The sequence below is a fragment of the Empidonax traillii genome, unplaced genomic scaffold (genome assembly GCF_003031625.1).
Source record: "Empidonax traillii isolate 1590-97213 ecotype Southwest subspecies unplaced genomic scaffold, ASM303162v1 scaffold310:size1162954, whole genome shotgun sequence".
NCBI classification, from domain to species: Eukaryota; Metazoa; Chordata; class Aves; order Passeriformes; family Tyrannidae; genus Empidonax; species Empidonax traillii.
Genome location: NW_020955503.1, coordinates 269,569 through 284,272, shown reverse-complemented (window position 1 = coordinate 284,272; position 14,704 = coordinate 269,569). Strand labels below are relative to the sequence as shown.

Sequence of the window (14,704 nt, the reverse complement as noted above, 5' to 3'; positions counted from 1 at the left end):
GAAAATTACAGTAATGTAAATATTTCAGAAGTTAGGTGCAATTCCTCTGACCTCATCTTTAGCTTGTATTTCAGTAAAAGTCACAGCTTTAAAGAAAGAATGCAGAGCATATTAACACAGAGAAATAGAAAACTATTAGTTTTAATTGTTAATTTAACATGGGGTTGGTTTTCTAATGAAATGTGTGTTTTCAACCACCTCTATAACTAAATAGTTGTGTTTGAAGAAAGATCTGACAGGAAAGTGATGATAATTTATAAAGATATAAGTGCTCTGACACTTTCAAAAGTAACTGTAAAACAACTTTAGGAAATAAGTATAATCAGATTCTACATCAACCCAAATGTTGACTCTGTGAAGTGTTAGAACAACAACTATAAGAAATCATTCAGCAAATCAATAACCTGCCGATTTCTCAGAGCATTCATGATTTTACAACTGTGATTTGTACCCTTCATTCCCTTCTTTGGATCAATTTCAATCCTAAACAAAAACATACCTCGGAGTTTCCAATCCTAAAAAAACCCAAACAGTAAATAAAAGCAGAGCACAAAACCACCATATATAAAGGTGAAGTTTTGAAGGGAAGTGGTTAAAAATAAAAAAAAAAAATCACTTCACTCTCTCCAACGAGGTTATAACAAGTTCCATACCTCAGCTTTAAATCCACTTCCTCTGCCTGGATGACTGCACCAGTCACAGGTTGCACGGTGACACCATCACCTGGATTTACTTTCAGGTTCTTCTGGGTGGTTTCATTCAGCCCAATTTTCCCACCGGGAAAGCCTGCAGTGGGCCAAGCAGTACACACCTAGAAAGAGTTTCCAAAGCAAGCAACTGTCAGTTGCGTTTCCCCCCATCCCCTATTTCCATTCAAGCCAAGCAACATTTTACTATGAAAATATGGGCTGAGGGGAAGAAAGATTAGGTTAAAACCTGGTGCCACACACCAAAATACAAGTAGCATTGAGCTCTTAAGACACGATACAAGGCAACCCAAGAAAGAAGGGGTTAGACTTTGGAAAAAAAAACAGTACCATGACCTTTTTCCAGCACTGAGAATGAACATGTAAACACCACAAAGAAAACATGGAAGAGCACGTTCACCATCTTTCTCAACGCATGTTCCGTGTTGGCCCCACTGACTACAACAAGAACACACCGAAAGCACGGGAAAAGCACTTATAGGGACAGGGAAGGGTCTCACCTCCTGCCGCCCATCAGCTGAGGTGAGCAGGACCGGCCGGCCTATGCAGAGCTCCGCAGACTTCATGCTGCTCAGCGACAGCTGCGCCAGCGTTCTGCGCAGCATTTTCGGGACTTTGTCATCTCCTGATGTTTTTTAGGTGGGGGGAAAAAAAAACAATCGTTTTTTCTCCCCCCAATCCGTACAACAACAAACCCCTCCCCAGCCCTCACGGCGCCCGCCCTGAGGGGAACGCGGGGACCCCCGTGAGGGGGAACCGCGGGGCTGGGACGCCGACGGGGCTGCGAAAACACCCGCGGTCACACGCCCGCTCCTCGGCACTGCACCTTCCACCGCCATCTAGCTCCCGCTCCACGGGAACAAGAGAGTAGATTTCACGGGGAGCTCAGGCGACTTGACCTGAGAGAACCAACCCCGATCGCGCCTTCTCGAGCGCGTCTCGGCAGGGACTCGGTTTCAAACGAGGCGCCCTCAGCGCGCTGGGCTGGGTAAGCCGGGGCTAGTGAAGCCCAGGCTGGGTAAGCCCGTCCCCGAGCAGCCCGTCCCCGCCGCCCGCACGCCCGTACCTGCCTCCACGGCGTCGGCGACACGCAGCGCCAGCGGCCCGCCCTCAGCAGCCCCGAGGGGAGCATCCCGCGGGGAGCCGCCACCCGCGGCCGGGCGCCCCTTGCTCTTCCTTTTGGAAGACGAGGCAGACATGCTGCCCCGCCGCCGAGTGGTTCCGGAGCAGAGGCCGGCACCGCCCACGGAGGCGGAGGCTCCGTGCCCTCCCCGCCCCTCTCAGTGCCATGGCGCGGCTGTGGCGGGCGATGCGGAGGGCGCGGGGCTGGGCGGCCCTGGCCGGGCTGAGGGCGCGGCCGGACAAGTTCGGGGGGGTGAGCGTGGACCTGGGCGAGCTGCGCCAGCCCCCGCGGGTGGAGCGGGCCGCCTTCGGGCGGTGGCTGAGGGGCAAGTGCCGGGCGGGGCTCCCGGGGCGGCGGGGCGGGCGGTGGGCGCGGTGTGAGGGGCCGGCGGGGGTCCCCGGGATGGGGAGCTCCCCTCAGCCGCCGCCTTCCCCTCACGGGCACTCCGTGCGGCGGAGGGAGCTGGCAGGACGGAGCCACGGAATTGTCAGGGTTGGAAGGGACCTCTGGGGATCATCTGGTACAAACGCCCCCCTGCCAAGGCAGGGTCACCCGAGGCAGGTGACACAGGAACGCGTCCATGTGGGTTTGGAGTGTCTCCAGAGAGGGAGACTCCATGACCTCCCTGGGCAGCCCGTTCCAGTGCTCTGGAAGCTTCAAGATCTTCCTCGTGTTGTTGTTGTGGAACTTGTGGTGTTTTAGTTTATGGATGCTGCTCCTTGTCCTGTCGCCGGGCAAGAAACTGAAAGGAGTCTGACATCGTGCTGTGGTGAAACTGAAAAGAGTCTGGCACCGTGCTCTTGGCACCTGCCTTTGCAATATTTATATGTATTAATAAGATCCCCTCTCCGTCTTCCTTTCTCCAGTCTAAACAAGCCGAGCTCCCACATCCATCTTCCTCCTAAGAGAGATGCTCCAGACCCATAGTCACCTTTGTTGCCCCTCACGGGACCCTCACCAGTAGCGAGAGTACCCTCCAGTACACTCCCCTTCTCTTTCTTGTACTGAGGAGCCAGGGACTGGACACAGTACTCCAGATGAGTAGATTCCCCTGTGCCTTTGACAGCAGACCCTGACAGAAAAGCCATTATTTCGTGCATGAACACAGAGTTGTACCACGTGAAATGTCAAGCTGGCAGCCCATGTCGTTGCTGGCTTCCTCACACTGACAATAGTTTGGCCCTGTAAATGAGGTGAAAATACAGATTTTTTTTTTTGCTCGATAACCCCGATTCTTGTGCGCAGTAAGGTTTAAAACCACACAGATCAAGGGCAAGGGGTGGGATGTCTCTGAGTGGTGGCCACGGCCTTGACCCTCCTCACTTCCCTCTCTTGCAGATTCTGTGGCTCAGTGGCGGCAGGAAGGTCGCATTGCCGTCTGGCTCCGTGTCCCCATCCTCCAGAGCGGGCTTGTGGCAACAGCTGCTTCCCAAGGCTTTGCTTTCCACCACGCCGAGCAGGGCTCATCCACCCTGACGCTGTGGCTGGGACAGGGGCCCAGCAGGCTGCCAGGGTTTGCCACCCACCAGCTGGGGGTTGCAGGTGAGTTCCAGGTGTGGTGCCCCCAAAAAGACTTAAACAAGCCCTCAGGACCTGTAGGAAAATGGGCTGTTCTGGACAACCAGCACATGGAAACCAGCTGCCTGCTGTTGGGGTGACTTTACAAGGGGAAGTGTGTCATTCATGAATAAGCCTGTGCAACAGCATAAAAACAGCCAGAGAGAGGTTTCTCCAAATGATTCCAGTTGGAGAAAATTGTGAACAGCTCAGGGAATAGAAAATGGGGTCCTGAAGCTGTAGAATGTTAGCTCATGAATATTGCTTTTAAACACCATTTTGAGAAACGTCGGCTTTTCACCTTGCAGGTAAGAGAGAGAGAGTAAAGATTTCAAGCAGCATTTTAAAATGGAAAAGTAACCACAATCATAGAGAAATAAAAAAACACTTCTCTGCTTTCTGTCCTTACTGTAGATGCTTAATATATGAATCTGCATAACCTATGCTCACATTAAGGTCTGTAAATGGGGACAACTTGACCTAACAGGGATTGTTCAGAAGCTAAAACAACTATTAGCTGAAATTACAGTGGTCTGAAAGCTGTTCTAAGCTGTGCCTAGAAGTCTGTATTCCAAACAAATATATTTTACTAACAAACATCTGGACACAATACTCTTAACCAATAGAACTCCCACAGTCCCAGTTGGAAAGGAGTTGTTCCGTAACTGAGAACATTTGCGGGGAACTAGATAAGATGGTTCCCTTTTTTTTGTTTGTTTTTTCTTCATATAGCACAGTACAAGGGACTGATGATGAGCCAAAAAAACTTGGCTTCACCAAATTTGAATGGCTTTGCACCGTCTTTCTGCAGAGTTCCACAGATAAGCCATTGCCTGTCCCATCACCCAGTAATCTGTTATTTGGAGGTTTGTTTGGACCCCTCATGCAAAAGTTACTTTAACACCCAGAAATTACGGGACAGAGAGAGCAAATCTCTCCAATTCCAGCCTTGACTTGTTTGTCCTTGCCTGGCAGGGACTGTGTGGGACATTATTTCTATTCATTCACCAAGTGGTGTTAAGACCCATAAATAGCCATTTGACAAGCCTAGTTAGGAAGAACTCACAAAAGATGGATTGTTCGGCGTTGCAGCAGGTCAAGGTGAAAATAAGTTTAGGGGAAAACGCCTTGAATTACCAAACAGTGCTACTGCCATCGCCAGTGGGTGTCTGCCGTTCCGCGGCCAGCAGAGGGCGGGGTGGAAGCCGAAGGCCGCCTTGGATTTTGTCAATGGACATGTTGGAGCATGTTTTTTCCTGAGGTATGGAAACCTCACCGTTAAAATATGTGGCATTAAACTGGAGCGGGATAGCGCATTCCCTCCGCAGAAGCACCACGTTACTCCTTGTGGTTGTAACTCGAGTGCTTGAGGAAACGGGACTAATTGAGAGGGGTTCTTTTCTGAGGGAAGAGCTGCACAGCTAAAAATGTTGTTTGAAAAAAAATCATGTAAAAGACCTGTTGTGACCCCGGTGGGTATCAGGAAGGAATTCACGTAAGAGAAATCATAACTCTTGAAAGACTCTCAAATAAACATTTGAAAATACAAAAAAAATGCACTTTCAGAGCATAGTTTGCAGTTCCACTTTGAAACACTTGGCACTCTGCAAGTAGGAAAAAGGTTTGAGGAAAGGAAGAGTTACACAAAGGCAGGTAGATGGATTTCATAACTTATTGCACAGATTTAAAAACTGCACAACATAAAATGTCTGTATTCTTTGCTATCACTTTTCAAACCTGTACATTTTTATTCATTATTGGGAGTTTGTTAAAAGAGGTAAGGGCTTAAGGAAGGCATTTTGGGGCAGGTAGACAAGCAGACTTCTCTGTGAAATAATGATTGCTATGTGGTTTTTTTTCCTCTGTTCCACTCGCTGTCAGTGGAGCTGGAACACATCCCAAGAATACACTAAGCAGTGTAGATACCACCTGGAATATTTTTATTCCATTAGCTTTCTACTTTAGGAGGGAGAGTTTGGGTAGTGGAAGGGCTTCATTCTATTTTGAACTAATTTTATTCAAATATTAAATTATGTAAATATACTCTTTTATATTTTGTTGGTGTCAAATCCCAGGCATTTTTATTTCCTGAAAAACAACAACAACAACAAAAAAAATATTTTAGAAAGTGTCTGCAGTAAAAGAAAGCAATCTTCTGATGAGAGTCTCCATCTCAATGCTATGGCCAGTCAGTGAAATACAGGACTCAGTCTCTTGAGCATCCTGGAAACGAAAAGCAGAGACATGGAGAGTGGTTGGCTGGCCAGAGGGAAACCAGCACAGGGAGCAGGCAGCAGGTCTCATTGCCAAGTAGACCAGCAGCTGGTTTTCCTGCTGTCTGGAGTTTCCCACGCAGGGAACGCCGCGCAGCCAGGGCTTGTGCCTCGGGATGGTCCAGCCAAGTGATGACAAAGGTGTGAATAAGAGAGGTCAGGTCATACGTGACCAGACTGGATGAGAGTCGCCGAGCAGAGAGTAGCAAATGTTACTCATTGGGCTTGGCCATTATTGTTTAGAAATAGTGGAACATGTGATGTGTTCTCCCAGCTCACTCGCTGCATCCGTTTGTAGGCGGCAGGATTTTCCACATGTGTGAAGACACAGGGAAGTCTCTGGTGTATGAAGTGATTAACGTGTTTTGGAGAAGCATTTCCAACATTCCCCACCTCCTGGGAGGAAGTGGTCTGCCACCCAGAAAGGGACGTGTTTGTAAACATGCCACGCAACAATGGCACAGGCAGGCAAGCTGAGGAAGGAAAGTGCAAGGAGAGGAAGAAAAGTAAAAGTCATTCTCTTCTCCCTCACACGTAGCCTAAGCCTTACAGCACAGCTGTTATTTTCATTGCTACCTACCTTAATCTACTTACTGAATCAAAGTCCTTGGAGTCTGCACACACTGAGGATTATCAGCCTTAGCCAGTCCTGTTACTTAAGGAAATGGGTAAAATGAGCAGCTGCATTAATGTGGAGTTAGGTAGGTTATGATGGCCCAAGGAATCGAAAGTGATTTAAAAGTAGTTCCCAAGTTGTTTTACAAATACTTACTCTTTGCTGCTGTTTACATTGCAAGCAGTTGTGCGTGCACTCGTGTGGTAGACAAGTGCTTTTCAGCACTGAACATCTTTGCATACGTGTTTTAATCAGTCATAAATAAAACAGGTAGGATGATGATATTTTTCCCGTCCATTACTCATCACCTGGAGTTGTCTAAGGGATTTTTTTTTTTTTTTAATGCTTACCTGTTTCCCAAAAGAGAACATTAAAAACAAAGCAGTGTTGTAATACTGATTACTTGGCTGGGTTATAAGCATAAACCTTTCCAGAAAGTCCTGGTGTTGGATGATTTAAAGCTCCAGGTACCACATTTGTCACAAGGGAGAGAGTTTTTAAAACTCTTTATAAAACTGCAGTTCAGGGCCTGCAGTCAATCTCTGATCTCACTGATACCAACCAGGTGCAGCTCAGGACCTTCTGAGCTACACTTGAAACATGAGACCGGACAGCAAATCCTGTTGGTGTTCTTCCTTTCCTTTTACGTTGGTTTTAGGTATCCTCTAGCAGAGATTCTGATCATCTTAGTGACAGTTTCACTGCCAAAAATGATATTTCAGGGGAACAGGAGCAGAGAAGGGAACACATACTTTCTGTTTGATTCAAGCTGCATTTTACTGCCTGCAGCAGTTCTCCCTGGTCTCAGCAAACCATTTGGCTGAACGATGGCTTTACTAGAAAACAATCCCAGTAATCACAGCACACATCAGAGTTAGTCCTGCTTTCCTTTTGTTCCCTCTTTCAATCAGCACTGCTAAATATTTATAGGAGGAATGAAATCAGTCACAAGTCAGGGGGAGGCAGATCTGTGACTACCCTCTTAAAACATGTCCTTTGACATCTCTTGAAGGAAGGCATTTCATCCTTTCAATATTCCTCCTACACAGAAGTCTGCCATGTATTATTAAAAAAACAGAGGGTATTGTGAGCTGGACACTCATTCTTTAATAATTCCCTTCTGTGGAAATACTTTGCCAAAGCATTTTAAATGCATATATCACCAGTCTGCCTGTATACTCTTCCTCCTGCTGTAAAATGACAGAAGCATTTTTTTATAGTTAACTACTAATTTGAAACCCATGCATGACTGATGTGGAAAAGAGCCTGGTAAGCTGCACCACAGTACTCATTCTGCTCACCACAGGACTCTTTAAAATCTGAGAAAAATGCCTGTTTTAAAGGAAGGACGTTTCTAAAGTATGACCAGTGAGTGTGACTTGCTGATTAAACATGAAAGCACTTGGGTTTTAGAAAGCAGGAAGACTTGTAATCTGCAGGACAAAGTCATGGGCTGAGCATGAGGGCATAAGGAAAGACTGCACTTTCAGTCAGACATCCTGAGGGATTTTTTTTTTTACGTGTCACTTTCCCACTTGGAAGCAACACTTTTTGGTTAACAATTCAACTCGGATCACTGTGAGCTCCTGTCATGAGTTCATAGATAGTCACCCAGTGGAACATTATCAGCACAGTGAGCCCCCTGAGTAGTAAACCTTGTGTGTCATTAACCAGAAAACACTCAAATCTCCACTGCAGCAGGTGGGAGTTCTGTCATGAATTTCACCAGGGGAAAAATTCTTACCCCTTAAGGGTGGCTTCTCGGCCAGAGTCACTGGAAAATTTTCTGTTACTTAAGCAAGATTACAGGCACGTCTCTGCTGCAGCTTTGCTAGATTGTTTGGGTGACCTCTTGATCTTGCATTCTTTAGTTCTGATATTAACACAAGCAAGTTTTTCTTTTCATTTCTTGTCTAATCTGGAACTTAAATGTTGCAATTATTTATCTTGGTACTGTGCTAACTCTGAATTTTTATGCAGGATACTTAACCTTTTTGTGATATTTAATTGTGTATCAGTTTTCCACCAACAAACCACTTTGTGATTCATCTAAACAAACCTTGCCAACTGTAAATGGTATCATTAGGGGTTTGCTATGCTTTATCAAAACATGTTAGATTTTAGTTGTTAAGATTGGACATAGTTGTCCAGTGCTACATTTTTTTCAATCTTCTTTCTCTGCTAGGTGCTGTTCTAGATGAAAGCACTGGAAAGGTGCTGGTTGTGCAAGACAGAAATAAGGTAAGTTTGTTACAGGATTATAAAATAGAGAAGTTCATTTAGATAATCCTGCTCTGTAGTATAAAAAAAAAAAAAAATGTTTATTTTTATACCAGTCCCGCATTGTGATAGTTTAAAGTGTGTCTTGGAACACACCTATCAACAGATTGCTGTATTCCATTTTAAGGGAATAAAAAAACACTTTGAAAATCGAGGGCTTTATTGTTAATTAGAACAGGTGATTGATTGACTCAGCACTACTAAATATCCTTCCTGCTCTGAGTTTTTCTCCTGCAACTGACCCAGGAATCCCTAATCATGTGTTTGGATCCATGGAGGCCTCTGGAAAACCCCCACAGCTCAAAACAGATTTTGGGAGGAGGTTTCTGATTTTGTTTGGTTTCAAAAATTCCAGGCATGTCTGTGGCTTTAAATAAGCCACGCCATGGTTGGCCCTGACCTGCAGAGCACCTCAGTACAGCAGGTGTAGAGATCCCTAATTCCTCCCAAACGGGAGAAGGCCAAACCAGAGCATTAGTGTGGGCATGGTGGGTCGTGTGATGTGGCTTGAGGTCACCAAACATCCATCACTGGGAACGTCTTCCAGCCCCCCTCAGGCTAACCTAGGTTTTAATCCAGCAGCTGCAGAAAGCTCACTGGGAGTTGCCTTTTCTGTGGCTATTCCACAGAAAAGGCATTTGGCTTCCACTTTCATTTGCAAAGCGTCTCTAGTACAGTGAGACTGGCTGCAGTTTTAACACGAAACAATCAAACCGAGATGCATCATTTTCATTTTATATAGTTAACAATCTCACTGGCTGCATTTTTCTGCCTTTCCTGAAATAGCTACTAAGACATTTCTTCCCAGGACCCAAAACATCAGTTCATTAGTAACTACAACATGGTTAATGAACTTCAGTGAAAGGGTGGTTTCATAGGCAGGTTCAATTAAACAACACGTTGAATTTCTAACACAAAAGACAAGGGTGTTTCTCTTCCTCTGAACTCATTTCCTGCAATTAAAGATTTTAATTTTTTTATTTTTACTTATAATAAATAAAAACACCAAGAACTTCTCTATAGCAGGACCTCCAGGCTTACATCAAAAAACTACCAATTTAAGCATGAACTTACCTCAACATGCTGTAGGCTCCAAAAGTGGTTCCACTTCTAGAGAGTCCCCAGGAGCAGAACAGCACACTGTGAACTTTAGAAACATGGCATTTATTTATCCTTTCTACACACAGAAATATAAAACTGCGTGCTTACCTTTTAGTAAAGATCTTAAACAGGTCTCAAAGAATATCTGCATTTTTAGTAGGAACTAGTAGTTTCCCAAGCCAAGGAGGTGTGAGGCTTAACTTCTACACGTGTGGTTTTGTTAAAGCTCCCCCACAGGCATTTTAAGTGCAGGTACCTCTATCCTTTCTGCAGTGACATCGGATGCTCTAATTTGGGTACTGGGTTCGATTCCATACTCACCAGGCATTACCTCTTTCACCTCTGGCTCCAAAACACAAGAGGACCAGACTGGCACTGCTCTTCCCTCTTCCCTCAGCTCATTCTGAAAAGTTGGATATCCCAGGTCAGCTGTTTCAGCTCACCTTTCCAGAACAAAGCTGACAGTGCAGCGAGCTGAAAGGAAGAAAGTGATTGATTCTGACTCTCCTCTTTCCAGCTCTTTATTGACTGGGTGAAATTAAATGCTGGACTGTGTGAATGAATATCCATACATTTCTCGGGCACTGAGCAAATATCTCAGGGCAAGCAGATGGCTCAGACAGTTGTTTCCCACTGTTGGTTCCACCACTCCTCTCCTTTCTCTTTTTCCATCAAATGAACAGTTTCCCTGAAATGGTGCCTTTTAAAATAAAGGATGTTCTGAAAGCTTAAAAAAATAATTAGCAGCTGGCAGAATTTTAAGAGCTGTTTAGGTTTAATCGTGAAAGGACAATTCCACAGCACCCAAAGATTTCCAGGAACCAAAAGCAAATCTGGAAGCCAGGAGACAAATATACGTATTTTCCATCTGCACTATTTTTAATCTATTACTATAAATTCCTATCCAAGCCCTTTAAGAATGCCCAGAAAAAAAAAAAAAAAAAAAAAGCCAACATTTTCCAGTGTAGTTGTTGGAGTTTCAAATCACTGGAAAGCAGAGAGTTTCCCCCTCTCTGCTGCATGGACAAAAAAGCCCTTTTTTTGGCCAGTTTACTTTTTTACTGTGTTAATTTCTAGGTGAAGGGTAACTTCTTCCTACATAAACTTTTAATAAGGAAAGAAATAAAACATACAGAGAACTAAAGCCTACAAATCCCAGGGACTGGGACTCCTTTAGCAGTATGAGTAACAACACCAAGTCTCCACGTTCTAATACTGAACTTTATTGCAATTCAATAACTGTTTCTCTACATAAATCACACACAAGCCCTCAGTTTTTGTATTCCATGAAAATGGAAGTTTTAGTTACACTAAATGATTATTACAGACACACAGAGTCATCTTAAAGCCAGTGCAATATAGAACAGTACTACAATCATAATACCTGTTGGTAAGATTAAATATATATACATTTTTTAAAAGCCAAAACCATGGAAGGGCAATACATTAGTGATTAAATATAAGATTATATTGTCTATAGCAGCTTTTTTTTTAATATTCAACTACTCTATCTAGCAGCAATGTTGTCTAATGACTGTTAGACAGTTTGTGTTTTCAGTCAGTAGGTGTTTTGTTCCAATAGTTCATATAGACTGTAGCTGTCTCTGATCACCACCTTAGCAGGAATGAATAAGTTTTTACTTCCTGCTGCTTGTAGGAGTCATAACAATACCGCAACTTCAAGAAAACAAGTCACATGTTTATTATCTCCTTCATATTTGAGAGTACAACACAGGCTGTATCCTTCATCAATGTTTTCTCCTCCAATACAGACTATAAATGCATGGAAATTTCCAGGAGGTCTGTCTAATCCAGCAGAAGACATTGGTAAGTCCCAGGAATACAGGTCAGACGTCAACAGAGTTACAAAGACATTAACATTACAGAAATACAGCGTGACCCACATCATTCCTCTGAATTCGTTTCTTTGAATTAATGGTGAGCAGATGAAGTGACGTGATCCTGTGACCTTTATGATAATTAAGGTCACAGGATCCTTCATGTTACCTTAATGGCAACATTACGTTTGGGGCAAAGAAGTTTTGCATTTATAACATTTACTCTTTCCCACAATTTCTCTTAAGTGGGTGCTCGAAGCCAGCTGACTTTCTGTGGGCTTCTTGGATATGCTGTAATATGAGCCAGAGGTGCAGAGGATTTAGGTAATCAGTACATAAACCAAATAAAACTGAAACAGGGAGCTCTCGGCTCACACTGGAATCCAGGGCAGTGACCTCAGTGATGCACTGAGCAAAAATTTCCAGCTTCTCCATTTGTACATGCAAAGCAGAATTAAATACAACATTTGCTTCCTCCCACCCTCATTTATTTGATTTGTTTGGACTACGAGCTCCTGGCACAGGGCAGCACCTCGGTCCTATGGGCACCTACTCACCCAGGGACATAAGGCTCTTCTGTATTAAGAAATAATGCCGATTTGAGGAAACCTCTCATTTCTGCCCAAGCACAGCACAGGTGATGACAAGCGCTGCTGCAGTTTTCTGGTCGGTGGTGAATGAACAAGGCTGTTTATGAAGAGATAGAAAATTTGGCGCTTTTTTCCCCCCTTGTATCTCACCCCTTAAAATCATGATCCACAGACTGGTTATTTTTAAATCTGGGCATTGAGCCCAGGTTTCCTGACTGTTCCATACCTTACAAATGCCTACGATTTTAACAGTCTCCCTACAGCATTTGGAGGGCTTGTAGTCCAGTTCATTATTTCAACACATGGAGAAAGTTGCTAGTTATTGGGATATGACTGAGTTTAGTTTCACAACTCCCGAGTCTCATTTTCAGTCTTTTTGTCAAACCCAGTGATGGAAATCAAAACTATTTGCTGGACAATGCAAATACATGTAACAGTGAAATGGATCCATATTTTCAGAAGAATCCCAAACTCTGTGGTTGTTGTCTAGCCAGGCTTCTTCCCACTTCTAGTGCCAGAGGCTCTAGGCCAGGAGATACCAGCAGGATTTTTGTGCCAGCACTGGCATTCCAGTGGGATTCCCCAGAGGGATAGTGCTACTGAGTAAGCCAGAGGCCATCCCTCAAAAAACAGGTGAAATTACGGCTGGAGCCTGGATGTAAGCATTGGAAAACACCCAGGAGAAAATAAGTCTCTCACAGCTCCCCTCCTGCCACTTCTAAACTGCATAATAATAAAAGTTACGATTCTCTGCATCCACATCTTATATCACAAGAAGATATAAATTAGTGAAGCATAAAATATAATAGAGCTTAATTTTCCTTTTGTTCTAAATCCTTGCATCAAACCTTATAAACTCATTCAAGGGACTACATTTTAAATTAGAATTAAAAATTGCAATTACAAGGCTTGAAGATCCTGTGATTATATGAAGTGACAAAATACATGGCTATCTACTTAAATGAGTACAAACTGACTCGTGCAAGTAATACCAATAGTCTCATAATGAATTAAGCAAAGTGCACACATTTCTGTATTTGAGTATTCCTGAAACTCAAAGCCTAGCGTTTCTTCTGTTTTAAGTGTCAGTAGATATTTATATATATACACACCTTTAAATAAAAGGGAAACAGAAAAAGGCACTTTATCTAAAAGCAGAGCTCAATGCTCAAATGAAATCCCTAATTATCACAATTTTCTTAACCTTCTGCTTAGCCTGCTGCAGCCTGCTTCAGCCTTCCTCATTATCTCAGTTCTTCACTTGTGTGTAATACAGCCCCCTGCCCAATAACAAAACCACTTGCCACAGGGGGTTTGGCTTTGCAACCACTATTTTAAACCAGGGGACCACAGAGGCCTCTCCGGGCAACGTAAAATGCAATCTCTGCAAGGGTCAGTAATGGTACAGGAGTGTCTTTCCCCATCTGGGAAACTTCACGCAGGTCATTCCACGGCAAGATAGAAGCTGAGCTGAGGAAGAAATAGGTGCAAAGCAAGGCCATTAATGTACAGTAATTTGGCCAATGCTGGATTAATCGTTTTGGTTATATATTGTCAGCCACTGTGTGCCCACATTATTTCCAATATTTGAAACTGCCCCCGTTCTGTTCCCCTCTGACATGGCAAGATGAAAGCTTCCACAGGATGGCAAATCTCTACAGGTCTCTTAAGATGTATTTTGCTTTTGGAAGCAAGCCAGCACACTCGTTTCTTACTGTAAGTGAACTAAAAGAAGGAGGTAACAAAACAGCTCAGAGACAAGGAGACAGAGACAGAGGAGAGGGATGGGGATGCAAAGGACTGCAAGGAGGGTGGAATGCTGCCTTGGATTAGGAGATCAGCAGAGTCAGCAGCCACCAGAGAGTCCATTTCAAACCACCCCCTGCACAGTATTATCAAAAGGGGTAATTCTGCAGGATATACACAAGAAAGGCACTTAGCAATTAGTTTTGTTCAGGGACCAAAGGATTAGCTTATCCTTGTGCTGGAAAAACAGACTTACATCCTCAAAACCTGACGGAGCAAAACAGAGAAGGCTTTGAGTTAGAGGGATTTCCACCTTTCCCAGATGTTTCAAGAATGTTAAGGGTTGCTCTTTTCCACCCAGGAGACACAGCAGTTCGGGAGGTTTTTGAAGAGACTGGCATCAAGTCAGAGTTCAAGTCCATCCTAAGCATCAGGCAGCAGCACCACCACCCCGGAGCCTTTGGGCAGTCGGACATGTACATCATCTGTCGCCTGCAGCCCTCCTCCTTCAACATCAGCTTCTGCCAGCACGAGTGCCTGAGGTGTGAGTGGATGGACCTCGAGGAGCTCGTCAGGACAAAAAACTCTACTCCCATCACCAGCAACGTAGCCAAACTCCTGCTGTACGGGTACAGGGAAGGGTTTGATAAGATTGACATAACCATGAGGGAGTTCCCAGCTGTCTACGCAGGCCTGTTCTACAAACTGTACCACAGGGAGCTGCCCGAGTCCTACAGAAACATTACATGAGAGCAAGACATTTCACATTTCTTTAGATTAATAATTTAGAATTATTACTGCAGTGTTGCACGTTAAATTTATTCATGGACTTCTTTTTAGGTAATTATTAGAAAGTAATTATTCTTTAATAAG

General features: G+C 44.2%; 2 protein-coding genes across 2 annotated transcripts in view; one reads left to right on the top strand and one right to left on the bottom strand.

The window, feature by feature from the left end:
• Nucleotides 1-1,991, bottom strand: part of SPATA5 (spermatogenesis associated 5) — a 165,981-nt gene extending 163,990 nt beyond the window's left edge. The window contains exons 1-3 of the mRNA XM_027891130.1: nt 1,774-1,991; nt 1,208-1,332; nt 654-811 (exon numbers count right to left, since the gene is read on the bottom strand). Of these exons, the coding sequence (XP_027746931.1) occupies nt 654-811; nt 1,208-1,332; nt 1,774-1,906 (416 nt within the window). The 5' untranslated portion in view covers nt 1,907-1,991. The remainder of the gene's footprint in view (nt 1-653; nt 812-1,207; nt 1,333-1,773) is intronic.
• Nucleotides 1,992-2,016: 25 nt separating this feature from the next.
• On the top strand, nt 2,017-14,669 carry NUDT6 (nudix hydrolase 6). The gene is made up of 5 exons (XM_027891153.1): nt 2,017-2,155; nt 3,169-3,372; nt 8,462-8,517; nt 11,430-11,484; nt 14,193-14,669. The coding sequence occupies exons 1-5, from the start codon at nt 2,017-2,019 to the stop codon at nt 14,579-14,581; spliced, it is 843 nt and encodes a 280-aa protein (XP_027746954.1). The 3' UTR covers nt 14,582-14,669.
• Nucleotides 14,670-14,704: the final 35 nt, after the last annotated feature.

Excerpts from the sequence above, each read along its gene's own strand:
- NUDT6 (XM_027891153.1), top strand. The coding sequence starts at position 2,017 with ATGCGGAGGGCGCGGGGCTGGGCGGCCCTGGCCGGGCTGAGGGCGCGG. Across the intron at positions 2,156-3,168 it reads CTTCGGGCGGTGGCTGAGGG|ATTCTGTGGCTCAGTGGCGG; the intron begins GCAAGTGCCGGG and ends CCTCTCTTGCAG. Across the intron at positions 3,373-8,461 it reads CCACCAGCTGGGGGTTGCAG|GTGCTGTTCTAGATGAAAGC; the intron begins GTGAGTTCCAGG and ends TTTCTCTGCTAG.